Source organism: Bos grunniens, chromosome 2, assembly GCF_055505025.1.
Source record: "Bos grunniens cultivar Pamir isolate PY7600 chromosome 2, Bosgru_T2T1.0, whole genome shotgun sequence".
NCBI lineage: Eukaryota > Metazoa > Chordata > Mammalia > Artiodactyla > Bovidae > Bos > Bos grunniens.
Genome location: NC_141166.1, coordinates 32,162,113 through 32,181,927, shown reverse-complemented (window position 1 = coordinate 32,181,927; position 19,815 = coordinate 32,162,113). Strand labels below are relative to the sequence as shown.

The window sequence follows — 19,815 nt, the reverse complement described above, 5'->3', positions numbered from 1 at the left end:
TGTGCTGCAGGATTATATCAGACAAGATTAGTGAACTTTTAGTTGAAGGAAAAGAAAGCATGGTGACCTATTTAAAGACACTTATTTATATTCAAGACACTTCTTGTGCTGGTTTGAGAGTGTGGCCGGCAATCCTGGACATCTCTGCAGGTTTTTAGTTTCTTTCTGCATCCTGTGGGTTCAGTTTGTCAGGCCTGGGGTATCTGGGAGTGACCCAGGGATGGAGAAGAGGTGGCAGAAGGGGAGGGTGGGAGGAGAGAAGTGGGCGGAAGCCAGTGTTTATGGCTGTCTGGGATGGGGTCCGTGTGGTGGCATCAGAGCTGAGTGTAGGGACAGCTGTTTGAATGTGGGTCCCAGTTGAGGGAAGTGGCTTCTCTCTCCAGCTCATGCTTCACTTTGCTCACTGCCTTTCTCTTCTCACTGCTCTGGGGCTTAGATGGTGAGGGAGAGACCAGAAAGATGAGAAGAAGAGTAATATAACAGGATGCTCTAGGCCAGAGTGGTGGGATGTTTTTCAGACAGTCCGTTTTCCTAATGTTTAAACACTGATTAAACACATGTACAAGCTATGAGACTGACTCTGCAGATACAGTCACACCACCTATGTAGTGCATGCTTTCTGAAATGTTTTATGTTGGAGTATAGCTGATTAACAATATCGTGTTAGTTTCAGGTGGACCGCAAAGTGATTCAGTTTATATGTGTGCGCGTGGGTGCTCAGTCGCTTCAGTCATGTTTGACTCTTTGCTACCCTATGGACTGCATCCCGCCAGGCTCCTCCAGGCAAGATTACTGGAGTGGGCTGCCATTCCCTCCAGGGGATCTTCCCAACCCAGAGACTGAACCCATGTGTCCTTTGTCTCCTGCATTGCAGACAGATTCTTTACCGCTGAACCACCAGGGAAGCCCCGCTTATACATATATATGTATCTGTTGTTTTTCAAGTTCTTTTCCCGTTTAGGTTACTATAGAGTATGGTGGGCTACAGTCCATGGGGTCGCAAGAGTCGGACACGACTTAGCGACTAAAACCACCACCACCACCACCACCAGAGTATTGAGAAGAGTTCCCTGTGCTATACGGTAGGTGCTTGTTGATTATGTATTTTTAAATATAGCAGTGTGTACATGTCAGTTCCAAACTCCCAATCTATCCCTCCCCAACAACACATGCTTTTTGATCCTAAAGGGGAGCAAGACAGGCATTTGAAAAAGTTGATTATTGTCCAAGAAGAAATCAAGTCAGTAGAGATGTATTTAAATCTCATGCAAGTGGCTCTTTTAGCCTTTTGATCAAGGCTCTTGGGAAGATCTTTCGTGAAATAATGGGGCTCTTTTCTGGTGGATGAAATCTCAGAAGGAAGGGTATCTCCAGTCTTACAAAAGAAAGGACAACCTTTTTCTTCCAAAAAATTGAGCACACAATATGTCTTCCTTCCTGCCCTCTTTTCGTGATAAGTACTTTTTTTAAAAAACAAAAAAAAAGCTCTATGGAAGCTAGGTCCAAGTTTTTGTCTTCAAGAAGCTCCCTCCTTCGGGGGAGGAAGGAAAAGCATGGACCCGTGGCTTTGTGCCAGTGCACTCAGGCTCCAGGGCTGTGCAGGAAGCTGAGTCCAATTACAAGGGTGCTTGGCCCGGGAATGCGCGTCCTCCACTCAGTCAAGTTTCTGCATTACACTTGGAGGGCATTGTCCTTCCTCCTGAATGATGATGTGTAACTTCATTACAGATGTGTCATTTTTTTCTGCCTGCAGTTTGTCCCTCGTTTTCGTTCTTCCCGTGAAACTCTTGGGTGGCTTCTAAGCTGGATCTCTCCCGTTTCAGGTTAAGGCTGCTACCTCTCTGCTTCTTAAGAAGCCAAAACAGTCATCTCCCTTCACTGGGCGTGAGTGGCCCTTGAGTGGCGATACCTGCATCTTCCCCTCCTTGACCCTGTGGCCCTCTTGTGCTCTCTTCAAGCCTTTCCTGATTCATTTCCCAGTTCTTCATGCTGCAGAGACCTTGCCAGGAGCCTGTGGTGCCCTGCTGGCACCAGGTAGCTCTCGTTACACTGCCCTCTGAGAGTGTAGGTGAAGTTGGCCACGTCACTGGTGCTGTCCTCTTTCAGCCATTGGGGTTCACGGAGCACCTTGTAATTACTAGATGCCCCTGCTTGACAAGGAGGGGTGAGGAGTGGCTGGAGTGAGTTTATCTTTAAAAATGCAGAGAGGTACTAAGAATGACATAATAATGTCAGTCTACCACCCATAGCTGGGAATGGATGATGTTTGTTGTCACATTTACTCCAAGTCTTTTTTTTTACAGCGTCCCCTCTCCACCAGCCACCCCCGTCCCCTGTCCCTGCTCGCTAGACAACCACTTAGCGTTATTCACTGCTTCTCTTTCTTAACTAAACAGATTTGCTAATTGGATGACCAACATTTCAGAGTTGTTTTCTGAGAATAAATGGGAAAATGTACATAAAAGGTTTCTTTCGGCAACTTTCCCCCCCATCCACTTTAGATTTTTGAGATCTACCCATGTTGATAGACACTGGTCAGAGCTATTCTTTTTGACTGCTCTAATTATTTCATTGTATTATTTTATTGATTTATCTATCCATTCATCTGTTGAAAGGCTTTTGGATACAGTTGCTAAATAGTTTTCACAAGTACAGTGATGCTGTAATGAAAGTTTTTGTGCACAAGTCAGAGAGAAGCAGTTACTGGGTCAGGCACATTCTTCTCTTTCCTATTAGCCTCTGGTTCAGGTTTGCACCAAAGCACATTCTCTGCTTACTTGGGCCTTCAGCAGGTAGATCCCCTGGCCAGGTTCTCAGATGACTTGTGTTGAACCAGAAGAGAAATGCTTGGGACCCCCGGCAAAAAGGGAAAGCTGGTGGGGCTGCTGACAATCTTGATATCAATTTCTCTGGCTCTTCAAGGACAGCCTGGCTTGCAGAGCCCCAGAGGACCGTGTTGAATTTCAGCATGTTTTTGTTTTCTCAAACTGTCTGCCTCCACCCTGACCCTCCCCAGGCCTTGGCGATTCCAGGAATGACCCTGGTGTTTATGAAGCAGCCCTTTGGAGATCGCAGAGGCAGAGAGGCCCTGTGCTGTGTTTCTGCTCACTCAGGTTGGCAGGGAGGGGGTGAGATGAGAGCTGCTCTAGGAACCTCCAAGGTGCCTGGCCAAGGATGGCCCCTCTGTGTGCATCCAAGCATAGACACGTGTCTGTTTACGAACCCGCCTGTCCGCAGGTGCAAAGAGCGTATGAATCTTTGTCTTGGCAAGGTGTACACGTGAAGCCATATCTCTTGAGCAGAAGCCTTTTCTCCCACCACCAAGAAATTCTTTGGGAAACCGAGGCAGGAATGGGGCCCTGAACTAGAAGGGGGTTGTTAAAAGTATAGTCTCTGACGCCCACCCAGGTCTTGCTGTCTCCAAAGCTTTGGGGCTGGAGCGGTGGTGTTTAGTCGCCATGTCTGACTCTTTTGTGACTCCATGGGCTGTAGCCCGCCAAGCTCCTCTGTCCATGGGATTTTCCAGACAATAATACTGGAGTGGGCTGCCATTTCTTTCCCTAGGGAATCTTCCTGACCCAGGGATTGGACCTGTGTCTCCTGTATTGGCAGGCAGGTTCTTTACCACTGAGCCACCAGGGGAGCCCTGGGGCTGGAGTGTAGGACTCTGTTTTTCCACAAGCTCTTCAGATGCTATCTGATGAACAGCTATGATTAGGAAACGTTTGCCTGGTCTCACTCCCTGAATTTACAGCTGAGCACACGGGGGCCTGCACATCTGAGACACCCAGCTGGCATCACCCAGAACCCCAGGCCTGGAGGTAATCTCAAGATCAGGACCTGGGGACTTTAACTTCCCAGCCAGCACTGCCCTTCCCACCATACTGGAACCGGTTGGCCAAGGCTTTGAGCCCAAGAGCCCTTGTTCCAAAGGAAATCCTACAAGGGCTCAGAATGGCTTGGCAGGTGGTTGTCCTCTGCCTTCCTGTTGGCCACTGTCGCTGTCTCCAGTAGTGGTTCCTTCCCAGCATGAGGATGGGACTGGGTGCCCACTGGCCATCCCCCTCCACAGACTTCACCCAGCTCTACAGCCCTTAGCTGGGTGGTGGGCCCTGGTAGCTGTGGGGGTGCAGGGCCACGGTCCTCAGGTGAGAAAGGTCAGTACCTGCACCTGTATGATGTGACCACCTGGGTCGAATTCAGCACGGTTCTCTGGGGCTCTGTGAGCCAAGCTGTCCCTGAAGAGCCAGAGAAATTGGTATCAAGATGGTCAGCAGCCCTACTAGCTTTCCCTCCTTTCTGTGAGTCTAGAACATCAGAAGAGGCTGCTTACTTGCAGCCATTTCCTTACGTAGAGGGTGGTCAGAAACCTCTTTTGTTTGAAACTTGCTTTGCTTGCAAACCATGCAGAGGCGCTGCTGGTCTGGTGGCAGCTGAGAGAGGTCAGGTTGCTTAGCGGTCGTCCTCGCAGGGAGCAGGGGCTCAGAGTCGGGGAAAGAACGGGAAGGGAGTTTGCAATGAATCTGGGTATGAGCAGGGGGTAGATGGCCTGATCCAGGAGAGTCATTAACTGAGCTGGAATGTTGCCACTGCTGACATCCACGCATGCGTGCACTACTCAGGATTCCCATGTGAGAGGTCTCAGTTGCCAGCTGCCCGTGACCATCTAAAAAAAAGTAGAGGATGACATGTGATGTCTCTCACCCAGAGAGACTAGGGACCTCAGGTTTAACTTTAGCTGAAGAATAACAAATAGGCCCCCTTTGTACCCTGTGTATATGTGTTAGTTGCTCAGTCGTGTCTGACTCTTTTGTGACCCCATGAACTGTATGTAGCCTGCCAGGCTCCTCTGTCCATGGGATTCTCCAGGCAAGAATACTAGAGTGGGTTAGCATGCCCTTCTCCAGGGGATCTTTCCCACTCAGGGATTGAACCCAGGTCTTCTGCATTGGCAATAGATTCTTTACCCTCTGAGCCACCAGGGAAGCCCCTTTCTACCCCACCCATTTCTAACTTCTGCCCCTACCTTCCCCACCTCCCAGCATGGCCTGAATTACCCACCCCAGCCTCTGGGCGGCTTGTGTTACTGAACACAGTGGCTACAGGCTAGGCGCGTCTGGTGAGCACAGTCAGCCATACAAACGGAGGGACTGGCTTCAGATTCTCTCCAACAAAAGTGGAAAGCTTGTTGGCAAGTTTACCTGGGAGTCCAGCCTCACCTGTGCGTGCATGGTGGGCATGAGACTCTTGTTTTACCTCCCTCCCTTTCTGCCTTCTTTCTTCCCCTTATCCTCCCATCCTTCCTTCCCTTAGTTTCTGTAAGCAGAGTAAAGTAATTTCGGCAAATCCACCCTTGCCCAAGGACTTCATCAGATGGCAGAGAGCTTCGATGTTTGCAACATAATATATATATAATCAACAGAATCGTTTCAGAAGAAATATCTGAATAGATGGTTTTGCACAACTCTCTTTGCACTAGTCCCCACCCCAGCCCCACCCCCACCCCCAACTCCATGCATTTGGCCATTCTGCAGATCAGATATCACCCACCATTCCCCTCTGCCTGACAAATGCACCTTTCATTTTACTCATTCCAGAACTAGATGATTTGTGTGTTTCTTCCAAGGCCTGGTTGCCCACATTGGGAGTCTACAAATGCTGTAGACTATTTAAGTAGCAGCCTTCACTTTTGTTGTTGTTAAGTTGCTAAATTATATCTGACTCTGTGACCCCATGGACTGCAGCACACCAGGCCCCTCTGTGCTCCACCACCTCCCAGAGTCTGCTCAAATTCACATCCATTGAGCTGGTGATGCCGTCTAACCATCTCATACTCTGCCACCCTGTTCTTTTGCCTTCAGTCTTTCCCAGCATCAGAGACTTTTCCAGTGAGTCGACTCTTCACATCAAGTGGCCAAAGTATTGGAGCTTCAGCTTCAGCCTTCACTTAAGTACAGTGATTCTTCTTCTTTTTTTTTTTCAGCTTTGAGAAATTAGAGCTCAGAAAGGTTAAAGGGTTTGGCCCAAATCACAGGTGACCTGTCAGTGGCAAAGCCAGGATTGGAATTCAGGGCTCTTGACTCCTGACCATTCGAGTTTGTGAATGAATTGTCCATGGCTATGGATATTAATGGAGAAGTTATCTGAGAGGGAGGAGAAAGATGGTAGTTAGTATTTATGTTTTTGCCCAACATATATGTCAAGGTTAAGTGCATTTTGGGGGAAATCAACAAAGAGCCATGTGACTTCTGTATGCAGCCAGGATGGAACCAAGGAAGGAGCCAACATTCCCCTAGCCTGTTACTTGCAGTGTATTCTCGAAGGGCCTGGGGATGCTAGTACCTGTTGAAGGAAGTGAGTTCACTGAGAGAATGAGTGATGGATTTAGGGTTGGGTTAGGTCATCTCTATGGTGCCCTCAGCCCTTAGATTTCCGAATAATTATGAGACAGAAGGTTGGAAAATGGCTAGGATTTCTTTAGAATAAAAAAGGAGATGTATTGACCTATGATGAAGATGTGTGATGGTTTTTGGAAAAGATCTTCTTTTCTCATCAGCCCTGCATAAGCAGGAAGGGGTAGGGGGTTGCTGTTAGTCTTAAGGCTTGTTTTCCTCAGAGTGTGCTAAGGTTTCTTCTAAATCAGAAATTGTTGTTGTTCAGTCTCGAAGTCATGTCTGACTCTTGTGATCGCATGGACTGCAGCATGCTAGGCTTGCCTGTCCTTCACTATTTTCTGCAGTTTGCTCAAACTCAAGTCCATTGAGTTGATGATGACATCCAACCATCTTGTCCTGTATTGCCCCCTTCCTCTCCTGCTCTCAGTCTTCCCGGCATCAAGGTCTTTTCCAGTGAGTTGGTTCTTCACATCAGGTGGCCAAAGTATTGGAGCTTTAGCTTCAACATCAGTCCTTCCAATGAATATTCAGGGTTGATTTCCTTTAAGATTGATTGATTTAATCTCCTTGCTGTCCAAGGGACTCTCAGGAGTCTTCTCCAACGCCACAGTTCAAAAGCATCAATTCTTCAGCACCCAGCCGCCTTTTTGGTCCGACTCTCACATCTATTCATGACTACTGGGAAAACCATAGCTTTGACTATACAGACATGGTGTCTCTGCTTTTTAATACGCTGTCTAGGTTTGTCATAGCTTTTCTTCCAAGAAGCAAGTTTCTTTTAATTTCATGGCTGCAGTCACTGTCCACAGTGATTTTGGAGCCCAAGAAAATCAAACCTGCCAGCTGTCAAATGGAGCAGAGGTCAGAGCATTGCAGTACGAGAAAGTAACATTCCATGAGAGGAAGGGTCTGTTGGACACAAAGGTCTTCGTTGAATAAGGTTGTCAGTGCTACAATCAAACAAGAAGACACTGAGGGGGAAAGGGCTGTGCCCAAAATTAAGTTTTAGTATTTATGGATAGAAGTAGGCAGCTGGAATGTCACCCTCCTCGGGTAGGTTTAGGAAGGCTGGGTCACAGAGCAGTGTGAGACCCCAGGCCAGTTATGGAACACTTGTAACAATAGCAGAGAGGTTGTGTGTGCTCCTGGAGACCCAGGTACTGGTCCTTTGGGCCTCTAGTTTGCTGTCTGTAAAATGGGACACCTCATCCATTTCTTCTCTTCCTTCTGCCTTTCTCACTCAGCTTTCCTCCAGGTGTGTAAGGGGTGAAGTTGGGACAGTGTCCCTGCTGTGTGACCAGCCTTCTCCCTGCCCTACAAGTCTCCCACAGGTGCGCTCTACTCTCCTATCATCATCCCTACTTCCCCACTTGGAAAAGCTTGACCTTCTATGTATCATTAGGAAACTGCCTGCTATAGCATTGACCCATTTCCTGGGTCACTAGGCAGAGAACAGTTACTGCTTGCTAATCCTTAGGCAGTATCTCGTCAGGGGTCTTGGAGTTCCCTGTCAGTCATCCTGAAGCCTTCAGGCTTTTCCAGATCAGTGATTCGGGTTGCTAAGAACCATTTCTTAGAGTGACCTTTGCACTGCAGCCCATGGAGCTGCATACATAAGTGTTGCTTAATAAATATTATTCTGAACCAAACTCTCCTAGGCAGAAAGAAAAAAAAAAATTCCAACTTGGTATTTTTGTTCCTGAGGGCAAATTCCATCTCTAGCTGGAGTTCTTCTGTGGAATGTTTTCCTGCGGACTGCCCTGTCACCTATAAGAGAACAGATGGGCAGAGCTTGGTAACATGTGCTGATGTCCTTGTCCTGCAGAGGGAGGGGTGCCGTGTGGGTTCGTCCCGAGGGAGGGCCAGCCCTGTGTGCTGGGCACTGTGTATGCATGCCACCCTTGGGATCCTGCCTGCCGCCCATGGGAGGTGGATCCTGTTTGTGCCCATTTTACAGATGAGCAGTGAAGGCACAGTGAGTTTAGGTAACTTGTCCAGGGCTGCACAGCTCGGTGGTGAAGCTGGGATTCAGCCAAGCAATTAGGCTTTGTAGGCTGAGTGCTTGAACCTCTTTGGCTGGTAATAGGAGCAGTCAAGGAATCAAGGCTCTTCTCAGCCTACCGGCCTTTCTCATCTCCATCCCAGGAAACGATTGCATTTCCCTAGCTCTGGGCTTCCACTTCAAGGTGGTGGGGGCGTCAGCACCTGCGTCAGCGAACCAGGCCCGTGGATTTCCTCATCTTATTAGCGCTTTCATCGGCAATGATGAAATCAATAAAGGAGTGGGTTCCAGGAACATACCCTGGAGCCCAGGCGGCCTCCGTGAGGGTAGGCAAACTGACCTTCAGCTCAGAGCGGTCAGGGACATCTCGGGACAGGAAACCGCCTCTGTCCTCCTGGGATAAGGCTGCTCCCTGGAGCCCTGTCTTCTGGGACCCAGTGTAGGGCGATTTTATATGACTTGGGGGCCCTAGACATGTGTGCCTCCATGGGCCCTTTCCCCCACAAAAAATGGCTTAAAATCATATTTTTATAACTGCACACGTATCAGTGTTATATGAGGATGTTTGCTGTGACTTAAAAGTTTATTATTTTTTCTTCTGATTTTAAAAAGAAATGAAAACATTTCCTGGGGCTCTGGGTACTGTGCCCACCGTGGTCCGTGATGAGCAGGCCAGCCCTGCTAGGAGCCGGAGGCCCTGAATAAGCATTCTTCTCTGTACGCTTTGCCTCCGCCCAGTGTTTCCAGAGCTTTCCGAGGGCCTGGTTCTGAGCATCAGCTGTGGGCTCAGCTCTAGGCACAGTGGTACGAGTGCCCAGGAGAGTTGGGAAAGAGGGGTCAGCAGGCTGCCAGTTCTCTGAGGTCCCCACCACCATCGCCAAGGAGGCGGGCTCGGAGACCAAAGGCATGCCTGGGGATGGAGCCGTGGTGGAGGGGGTCTTAGCTGAGGCGGGGAGGGGGGTATAGCCTTTGTGAGGGGCTGGGGGTCTTGAGCACTGAGCCATGGAGAGCATCAGGCCTCTGGAGAAAGCCTAACTCCTGAACAGTGGTTTTCACCTGGGGGCATTTTCGCCTCCCGGGGCCATTGGGTAATGTTCAAAGGCATTTTTGATGATTACAACTTGGGGCGGGTGCTGCTGGCATTTGGTGAGTGGAAGTCCGGGATGATGCTGGGCGCCTCACACAGGATAGCTCCCAACAAAGAATCTTGTGGTGCCAAGACTAGTAGTGCTGAGGTTAGGAGACCCCAACCTCAAGAATGTTCCAGACATTGGTTCCTGTGAGTAGGCCCTTTCCAAAAGTCCTCGAGAGGACTAAACACGCAGGCTGACCTGCCCTCTTCCAACCCAAGGTGGTGTGATTACAGCCACAGTGGAGACAGGCTGTATTCATCTAAGCCTTGGGATGGCTTCCCATGAAAAGAGAGGAGCCAAGTGAGCTTCTGAGCGTCACAGCTTCAGACAGCAGAGCGGATGGGTCCAGAAATGGTGGGAGATTCCCAGAGCCCTTGTCTAGTTCCCTGGTCAGCAGAATGCATGGTCTGGAGTGCTGGAAGTAGTGTTGAGGTCTCCAGAAATTCTGCCACGGTGGGGCAGGAAGCTGGCTGGGCAGGGCATGGTGAGGTTGGGGTCGTGCCCAGGGTGAACTGGGGCTAGGCGAGGGCAATCCGCAGGTTCCTGTATTGTCTTTCCCATGGGGTCCTGCCGGGTTCCTGGTGGAAGCAGGCTTTTGTAATCATCTTGCTCTTTTCCTCCTGTGTTCCCTGGGCCATGCCAGCAGGGATGGGGGCAGAGAGCCTGAAATTGCCCCACGGGTCCAGGGACAAAGAAGCCTGTAGAAACGGAAATGGCAGAACTGGCGGTGAGGCTGGGGTTGAGTCCTCTTCTCCACTTGTGCCAACATCTGCCACATGCATCAAGGTTAACGTGAAGGAGATGGAGGGTTACCTGGATCAGACCATCCTGTTTATTTGCCGGGTTTATCTCAGACTCTCTCAAGCCTTCCCTGCAGCCTGCTGCCCTCCACCTCTGATATCTGAGGAGGGAGAGGGGGATCTTATCTTCTTTGTGGTTGACCTCAGCTGCCTGAACACTCCAGAGGAAAACTGTAGCCAGCCCCCCATTCAGGGGAGCGTGGCCAGTAGCTGAGCTGGGGAACCAGGAGCGCCTTCTCTTAGGGCCTCTGGGTTTCTGCTGTTTGGGCCTGAAGGACAGAAAGCGGAGGTGGGCAGGGTAAGGAGCGTCTGGGGCAGGTTGATGTAGACCACGGTGGATCCCGATTCCCACCCGACTTGGTGTCAGATGCTTCAGACCCGCGTTCCCCTGCGGGTGGTGCTGGGGTTTCTGGAATAGGGAGTCACCTGCATTTGGCTATTTATGATAGAATCTGGGCTACTCAGAGCCTCTGGGGAAATAGCCATTCTGGAGAAACATTTTCTGGGTTTCAGAAGGCTTACTCATTTAAAGACTTCAATTTTTATTTTCCTAAAGTGTAACAATTTTGGATAGAAAAAAAATTTTTTTTTTTTAAATACTGAATACTTGATATGCTTACCCCTTCCCTTATTGCATGCCCCAAGGTCATGGCAACCTGCTCCAGTATTCTTGCCTGGAGAATTCCACGGATAGAGGAGTCTGGCAGGCTATGGTCCATGGGGTCACAGAGAATCAGACTCGACTGAGCAACTCACACACACACAAGGTCATATTATCAACATGAGTCTTATTTTGGGCCACACAATGTGGAAGTTTTCAGGGGTCATCAATGGCTGTGGAGTTGTTTGTGGGGCACTGAACATCCCCAGAGTTCTTCTGTCTGTTTTTTTTAACTGTCTTCTATCCTCTCTGCCATTTGGTACTTCTTGCGCTGACAACATGCCTGCCTTCTTATTCCTTTTAATTTTGTTGATTTTATTTGTGGTGGCCTTGGAAACCAGACATGCAGAAACCAGGCTTACTGGAGCAGTGCTCCTGTGAACCATCAGGGTTCTTCATGCGTTGATTTTCCCTGTCTTGTTGGGAAAGCATCACAGCTTTACAATGCTCGGACGTGGTGACTGCTGTTCTGAGGCTCGTGAAACTTATCTTCCTCTGCTTCCTGTCTCTGGGTCAAGTTCCACAGGGCCAGCGTAGCGGATCACTGAGGCAGATGTCATCAGCATCCCATCATCACTATTACCATTTTCGTCATCAAAGTAATCACCACCAACAGGGGTAGTTTCTGCGCCCGCCCGTATCTCAACAGCTTTCCCTTTAACATACACTCAACTGTTCTGTGAAGTAGGAACTATTATTATCCAACAATTTGCAGTTGAGGAAACAGAGGCACAGAGCGAGTATATATGTAGGAGAAATACAGGCTGGTATAAAAAATGGTAGAGCTGGGATTTAGCCTGAGTCTGCCCTCCTAACCAGTGCTCGCCAGTCTGGAAATAATGTACCAGGTTCTAAAGGGATCCTCTCTGGCTAGTGAGATCTGACACACAGGCAGCAGGTCTGGTGTGAAGGGAAAGGATGGGAGCCAACCTTTGTTGAACTCCTCTGTTTGCGGGGACCCTGCTGGTGCCTGGTCCCCTGGAGGATGTAGGTACTGGCTCCCCAAGGCACGGAGGAGGGTCCCACCCCTTAGCTCATGAGGGAGTGAACACCAAAGCTCAGAACAACCCAGAGAGGTTATCACGGGCCCTCCTTTTACAGGTAAGGGTCAGCTTCTTTCCTCCATACAGCACTACCTGGGACAGCGAGCCTCAGCCCGCCACGCTGTGCCTGAGTTCTGAAGGGACTACTGAGTCCTGAGCGCCTTACTTGAAATTCTTGTGTGGAAGGATTTATCGTAAGACATTTGGGTTTGTTATCCAGACTGTAGGTTTTTGGAGGTGCACTAAAGGGGAAGAGAAAATGTGCAAGGTTTGTTTGGAGACAGCCCTGAGTGTTCCCTGGGGCTGCAGGCGGCTGCAGGCTGTCTGAGGCCCTGAGGCCCCTGCTGTGTCTGTTAGGGGCTGTGTGCAACCTGGCCTGCCTAGAGCTCTCCGGACATGGTCTCCCTGGTCAGGACCCTTCCAGACCATTCACTGTTCCCTGGCTGCACACACCTAAGCCTGTGTGAGATGGCGGGGGTGTGGGGCATGCCACATGAGCTGTGCACACAGTAGGAGCTGTTCCCTGTGGCTGACTGGCTGGGGGTCTAAGAAAGTTCAAAAACTTAATGGGTGGACCTCGGAGAGTCATCTGGATATGAGGCTACACGCCCTGCAATAAGATAAAACTACAGCGTGGTCCTTGTTCCCGTTCTGGGAGCTCTCGATGCCATGGGTTAAAGTGGTAGTCGCTCAGTTGTGTCCGACCCTTTGTGACCCCATGGACTATAGCCTGCCAAGCTCCTCTGTCCATGGGATTCTCCAGGCAAGAATACTGCCATTCCCTTCTCCAGGGGATCTTCCCCACCCAGGGATCAAATCCCGGGTCCCCTGCATTGCGGGCAGATTCTTTACCATCTGAGCCACCAGGGAAGCCCTGTTGTGGGGCGGCGGGGCAGCATGCACAGACAGACCAGGAAACAAGTCAGGGACCCTGGGTCGCGCTGTAGGAGTGGAGTGTCCACGCGGGCAGCACAAGAGGGGGCAGGCGAGCTGATGAAGAATGACGGTGGAGGCGGTGTTGGACACTGAGTTCTGGTGGCGACCTGACTCTCCACCTCATTAACCACCATACACCACACAGCCCAGTGCTCTCTGTGGCTTGAATTTCAAAAACTCATCCAATGTGCGCCTTTTCAGACCATACATGATGAAGACTTAAAACAGGGGAGGTTAGTGGTGGGTGAATCTGAGAGGTGTTTCTAGGGAAGAGTTGATGGCCTTAATCCCGTTCCCTGGTGAGGGCCTTGCCCACTCGATCCCCCAACCCTGCCTGGCCTCCTGGGATACGGACAGAGCAGAGTAGGTGGCCCAGGCTCCTTTCTGGAGTCAGAGCTTGTGTTCGCATCCTGGATTGTGATCTTGGTCAAGAAGCTGACCTCCGTGAGCCTCAGCTTCTCCGTCTGTAGAAACTGAAATTGATCGCCCACGTATCTTGCTTAGCGCTGTTACTGAGACGTTGGTCATCCCCTTTCTTGTCATTGTCAGGGTCAGCCAATCCCTGGAGAGCCCACATCTGGGGAAGCTAGACCTGCAGCTCTCCATCTCTTCCTCTGTCCCTGCAGACAACGGCGAGGAGCACTCTGAGGGAGGCCTGGTCGAGAACCACGTGGACGGGAACGTGAACTTGATGGGAGGTGGAGGTGGTGCCGGTCGGAAGCCCCTCAAGTCCGGCATGAAGGAGCTGGCCGTGTTCCGGGAGAAGGTCACGGAGCAGCACCGGCAGATGGGCAAGGGTGGCAAACATCACCTCGGCCTGGAGGAGCCCAAGAAGCTGCGGCCGCCACCTGCCAGGGTCAGAGAGGGTCGGGTCTGGCTGGAGGGGTGGGAGGACGGTCAAAGCGAGGGTCCCGGCAGGAGGGGTCCGGAGCACTGCCGTGAGATCCATGTCCTGTGTGCCTGCGGGCAGAGTTCTTTCTGATTCCGCTAACATTCAGTGTTTTTTCAGGCACGTCAGTGTGTTTTTGAGGGCCTCAGCATCTTTGGCTGTGAGATGGGCTGGACATATGGGTTCTTGAAGTCCCTCGCTTCTAAAGCCTCCACATTTCTGCTCGGCTTCATTGCTGTTGTTTAGTTGCTAAGATGTGTCTGACTCTTTTGTGACCCCGTGGACTGTAGCCCGTCACGCTGCTCTGTCCATGGGATTCTCCAGGCAAGAATACTGGAGTGGGTTTCCATTTCCTGCTCCAGGGGATCTTCCCTGATCAGGAAGTGACCTGCATCTCCTGCACTGGCAGGCAGATTCTTTACTGCTGAGCTACTGCGGAAGCACTGCTTGGCTCTGAGATATAGCACCCCCCCCCCAAAAAAAAAAAAAGGCTACAGTCCATGGAATCGAACGAGTCAGACACAGCTTAGCAACTACGTCCCCACCACTACCACTTGAACTTGCCCACTCTTGTTGCAATACACTACCCTCACTGAGCCACCCCTCTTCTCTTTCCAGCTCAGCTCTGCTGTCTTGGCCCTTGGATGGGTTTATGGAAGGGAATGATGGTTGGGCCACTGGATGGGGTAGAGATACTTGAATTCACTGTTTGCAAGTAGATCCCATTTTGACCCCTGAAAGGAGGGAGGAGAGGAGGGAAGACTCACCTGCAGGCTGACTTTCTCTTGGAGGGGGGCGGGGCCTGGTGGTAAGGCAGTGAGCTTGCTGGGCTGGGTGTCGGAAGTTCCTGGTTCCGCCAGTTTGCTGTGTGGTCTTGGGAAAGTGGTGTTCTGCACACGGGCTTCTTTCTGAAGCTGTGCCGGGGTTGGCGTTGCGTGAACCCGTTCTCACTCTGAGTGTCCTCTCTGTGTGCCTGTGCCTGCAGACCCCCTGCCAGCAGGAATTGGACCAGGTCCTGGAGCGGATCTCCACCATGCGCCTTCCGGATGAGCGGGGTCCCCTGGAGCACCTCTACTCCCTACACATCCCCAACTGTGACAAGCATGGCCTGTACAACCTCAAACAGGTGAGTGAGGGTGTCCCTGGCCTGGGTGTGCCTTGTTCTTGCCCCCCATGCCGCCAGTAAGCCTCTGAGGTCTCAGCGCTGAGCCCAAGACCAGTCTTCTGCGAGGAGGAGGGCAGGGATGCCAGCCGAGGAGGGTGGGGATGCCAGCTGCCAGGCCAGGGAGGGTGGGGCGGGGCTTGTTGGCTTCAGTCCCTTCCGAGGCTGACTTCAATTCCCCGGCTACCTGCCAGCAGTGGTTAGTATGAGAGGGAGCCTCTTGGAGAAGAGATAGGGCCTCATAACAGCGCCTCTTGACTTTTACTGAGCATTAGAATCACCTGCCGGTGATTCTGGGGACCCGGCCGCAAGAGATTGCCGTTCAGAAGGTTGAGTGGGGTCCGAGAGTTTGCATGTCTAACCAGCTCTCAGGGATGCTGATGGTCCCTGGACCCCACTTCCAGAATCACTTGACTTAAACTGTTTAAAACCAGGTAGCCTCTCTGGTTTCCCAGTATCTCAAAGAATGGAGAAACACCACTTGAAATATCACTAAAATAGGTAATAGAAGAGGGCCTCCATTAGTGGCTCAGCAGTAAAGAATCTCTGCCAGTGCAGGACACTCGGGTTTGATTCCTGGGTTGGGAAAATCCCCAGGGAAGGAAATGGTAACCCACACCGGTATTCTTGCCTGGGAAATCCCATGGACAGAGGAGCCTGATGGTCTGGAGTCCTATGGGGTCAAAAGGGTCAGACATGACTTAGCAACTAAACAGTTAACAACAACATGAATACATTAGAGAAAATTAAGAAAGTTTAAGTTTTTAAAAGAAAAGAACCCTTTTTCCTCCCCCTTCCACTCTGTTCATATGCCTTTTAATGACCTATGTGTATATCTGTATTTACCTAACCACATAGAGTTTATAGTGGTGATTGTTACCAGTTGTTTAATCTTGGTGGGTTGTCCTTTAACCTGCCCCACTGCTCACTTCCTCAGGCTCATCCCTTGTGTAGGGAGAAAAGGTCCGTGCGCATTTCGCGTAAGGCAGGATTGAGAGAGTGTGGGCTCCACCAGCCATTCTCTTTTCCAGTGGAGGATCTGAGCCCAGGTGCACAACGGGCTTCTCTAGGGAGCTTTAAACAATACGAATGCCTGGGCCCCACCCCCAGACATCCATATTTTGTGAGTCTGGGGTGCTTTCTGGGCACTGGCTTTTCAAAGGCTCCCCTGGTGATCCTAGTGGGTATTGGAGCTGACTTAAAAGCTGGGTATGTGGGAACTTGCCTGGTGGTTCAGTGGCTAAGACTGCACTTCCAGTGCAGGGGGCCCAGGTTCAATCCCTGATGGGGGAACTAGATCCCACATGCTGCAACTAAGACCTGGCACAACCAAATAAAAAAAATTAAAAGGAAAGGTGGGTGTGTGGAGCCAGAAGATGGGGTATGGGGCTCTCCTGACACCCCAGGGGATCTCACTTCCCCATCTTCTTAGCCCAGGCATCTTTGTCCCTTGAAATATCAGTCTGCCATTAAAAGCACACCTACCCTCTAAATGTAAGCCAGCTACTTTGTTTGGAGCGCCAAAGAAGCAATAGCAATCTTTTCTTCCAAACCTTATGGATAAATGGGATTTTCAAGACGAATTGGCTCATGGGAAAGAGCAGGCACCCTGGGAGGGCAATGCCCAGGTTGGTATACCATCTGTGGCTCTCACCAGGGAAATGCCCGGGTTGGTGTACCAGCGGTGACTCTCCCTAGCTCTGTGACACAAGCCAAGTCTGTGCTTCCTTCTGATCATCTATAAAGTGGTAAAACATTGGTACTTAATTCGCAAGCTGATTGTGGAGGTAAATGAGTGTATGTTAGATAGGAAGTGTAAGCAAGCAGCATAGAGATTGCTTACACCACGCCCAGCACCTTTTACCATTATGTGCATTCCTGACCTCCCGTTACAAGTGTACATCCAACTATCCCGTACACTGGGTCGGCAGCTGGATGGGACCTCCCCACGTGTGGGGGCCAAGCCTTTCTATTGAAGCCACCCCCAGCAGCCTTGCTAATAACCAGAGGGCAGTTCCTGGGCCAGCATCACGCGTCACACTGGAGCGTAAATGACCGTGTGGAATTGGCAGGTACACCCAGACCTCAGAACAGGAGCCTGCATTTCAGTGAGACCCTCTCATTTTTATCGGGGTGTCCTCTATGTCCTCCTCTCTCCTCAGTGCAAGATGTCTCTGAACGGGCAGCGTGGGGAGTGCTGGTGTGTGAACCCGAACACCGGGAAGCTGATCCAGGGAGCCCCCACCATCCGGGGAGACCCCGAGTGTCATCTCTTCTACAACGAGCAGCAGGGGGCTCGAGGGGTGCACACCCAGCGGATGCAGTAAACCATAGCCAGCCGGTGCCTGGCACCCCCCACCTCCACCCCTCTTCGGAGCGGGCAGAGCATGGAGAGCGCATGCGTGGTGGGTGGCGGGGCGGAGCTTCCAGGAGTTCTGACATGTGTATTTATATTTGGAAAGAGACCGGCACCGAGCTCGGCACACACCTCCCCCCCCTTCCCCACCTTCCCCCTCCCCAGCCGGAGATGCCTGCACCCTCCCTGCTCGAGGCCCTGCTGGGCAGGAAGGGGATGGTTGCAGTGGCGGAGCTGGGGTAAATGTTTGGGAGAGGGAAAAAAAGAAATTTTTATTTTTGAACCCCTGTGTCTCTTTTGCTTAAGATTAAAGGAAGGAAAAATAAAGCTTGTGTGTCTTTTGCCTGAGTCTTTGCTGCCCCACCCCCCACCCTCCTCACCCCCCAACCTCCTCCAACCCCCATGCCCAAAAGAGGTTCTGAGGCTTACCAGCCTCCTTCCCTCCAGCTTTGCCCCGACTGTGTGGGGAAGCCAGGCAGGCCAGCCTCGGGTTCATAACAGAAATGAGATGGATGGGGCGGGAGGAAGTCAGGAATCCAGGTGGAGCCCCCCAGCACAGCCCTAGGAGTCTGGCCAACCTCCCCTGCCCCTGGGTGGGCTCTGGGGGAGGAAGGGTGGACCCCAGTGTCTCTTCTTCCATCTCACATTGAGATGACATTGCAGAGGAAGAAAGGGATCCTGGAAATTGGAATTGGGGTCCTCTGGCCCCCCCCCCAATTAAGGAGAGCTCTCTTACCCCGCAGGAGACATGTAATCACCCCCAAGGGAAATGAGTGGGGCTGTTGTGACTTGGGAGTCTCAGACCTGCTTGCTGAGGGGCCCAAGGAGCTGTCTGGCTCCAGAACAGCACCTCTTGGCTAAAGCTGAGGGACCAGGGAAAGGGCACAGACACAGGCCCTATTTCTGAAGCAGAATTCTGTCCACTTGGTTCTGTTGGCATCTCCAGCCCCGGCCAATTCCAGGGGGCTCCCCACTTGGCCGGCTTCCCTAGTGGCTCAGTGGTAAAGACTCTGCCTGCCAATGCAGGAGATGCAGGTTTGATCCCTGGGTTGGGAAGAGCTCCTGGAAAAGGAAATGGCAACCCACTCCAGTGCTCTTGCCTTGGAGAATCCCATGGACAGAGGCGCCTGGCAGGCTACAGTCCATGGGATCTCAAAGAGTTGGGCACAACTTAGTGGCTAAACAACAGCTCCACTTTGCAGGAGGCCACGGGGAAGTGGTGCTCCTGCTTTCAGGCCCACTGTTCACACGGCCTTACTTTTCCACAGCGCCCCTTCTGTGACATCGCACCCCTTCCCATGTGGAGGAGGGGACCAGAGACAGCCATGCCTGAGCCACCACCCTCCCAATCAGCCACCTGGCAACTCAGGAAGGAGGCAGAAGGACACCTGGGGCCAGGCCTGGGGGTGAGATGAACTTCACTTAGAGAAGAGAAAAAAGCACGCCCCCCAGAGCAGGCAGATCCCCAGCCAGAGCCTCTGGGCTGTACCAGCGAGGGTCTGGCTGCCCCGAAAGTACATTAAAGCTCAGTTAGTCCTCAGGAATCCACAAATAAGGTGCTATTGTTAGCTTCACAGGTAAGGAAAAAGGCACTCAGAGTCCTGCACTGCCTGGGACCGGGTCCCCTGACTCCTAGGTGGGTTTGCCGCTCAGCCCTGAGTTATACTGCCCTCTGTGGGCAGAAGCAAGGAGGTTCTCCTGGAGAGTCTAGAGGGCTTTGGGCACTGGTTGGATCTGTGCCCTGTGGGTCACCAGCCCCTTCACGAGGGGTGCTCCCCCATCCTTCTCCAATCACCTCAGCTGTCGTCGGCAGCCAGTGGCTGCTGCCCTGGGTGGGGCAGCAGTTTTCAACTTAACTAATTTGAATCGACTGAGGCACTAAAAAATTTCTCATCCTGGGGCTGTGCCCTGCCATCAAAAATTCTGACCTAATTGGTCTAGAGTGGACCACAGGCAAGGTGTTTTAATTAATGTAATTAAATTAATTAAAGTTCTAGTGCTTTCTACCCAAAACTGAGAAACCTGGGTTTGAATTCTGTCCCACCACTTATTATTCGTTTGCCCAGAGCTACATTACTCACCTCTGAGCCTCAGTTTTCCTCACCTGTCTAATGGGGATGATTTCAGCCTCAACAGAGTTGATACCTAATGTCACCCAATTGATAACAGCGTGGTATCGATATGAGACAACAGATGCGGTTGTGCTCCAGAAGCTATGAGTGTACCATATGACGGGTTAGGATGGGGCCATTGCTGGGGTCAGTGCTCACGCCAGCCCCCACCATAGCTCACGTGCCCCAGGGTTGCTAACTCGCGTGGATCCTTTCTGTAATGTTTCTGCAGAGTTCTCCTGAGGATGCCACAGTCTCTTTGCCCATTTTCATATCACTTGCCCACAGCCTCCTTGTACTCTTAAACCCTCTGAAGAGGTGGATTTT

The 19,815-nt window shown here is 51.3% G+C and overlaps 1 protein-coding gene across 2 annotated transcripts in view; it reads left to right on the top strand.

Moving 5' to 3' along the window:
• IGFBP2 (insulin like growth factor binding protein 2) overlaps window positions 1-17,704 on the top strand; it is a 29,026-nt gene extending 11,322 nt beyond the window's left edge. The window contains exons 1-4 of one of the 2 annotated variants that reach the window (XM_086341098.1): window positions 967-1,082; window positions 13,520-13,826; window positions 14,845-14,985; window positions 17,184-17,704. In XM_086341098.1, the coding sequence (XP_086197224.1) occupies window positions 13,662-13,826; window positions 14,845-14,985; window positions 17,184-17,348 (471 nt within the window). In that variant the 5' untranslated portion in view covers window positions 967-1,082; window positions 13,520-13,661 and the 3' untranslated portion in view covers window positions 17,349-17,704. Of the gene's footprint in view, window positions 1-966; window positions 1,083-13,519; window positions 13,827-14,844; window positions 14,986-17,183 lie in introns of those variants that run through there. The other variant, XM_086341090.1, reaches the window with a different exon arrangement.
• Window positions 17,705-19,815: the final 2,111 nt, after the last annotated feature.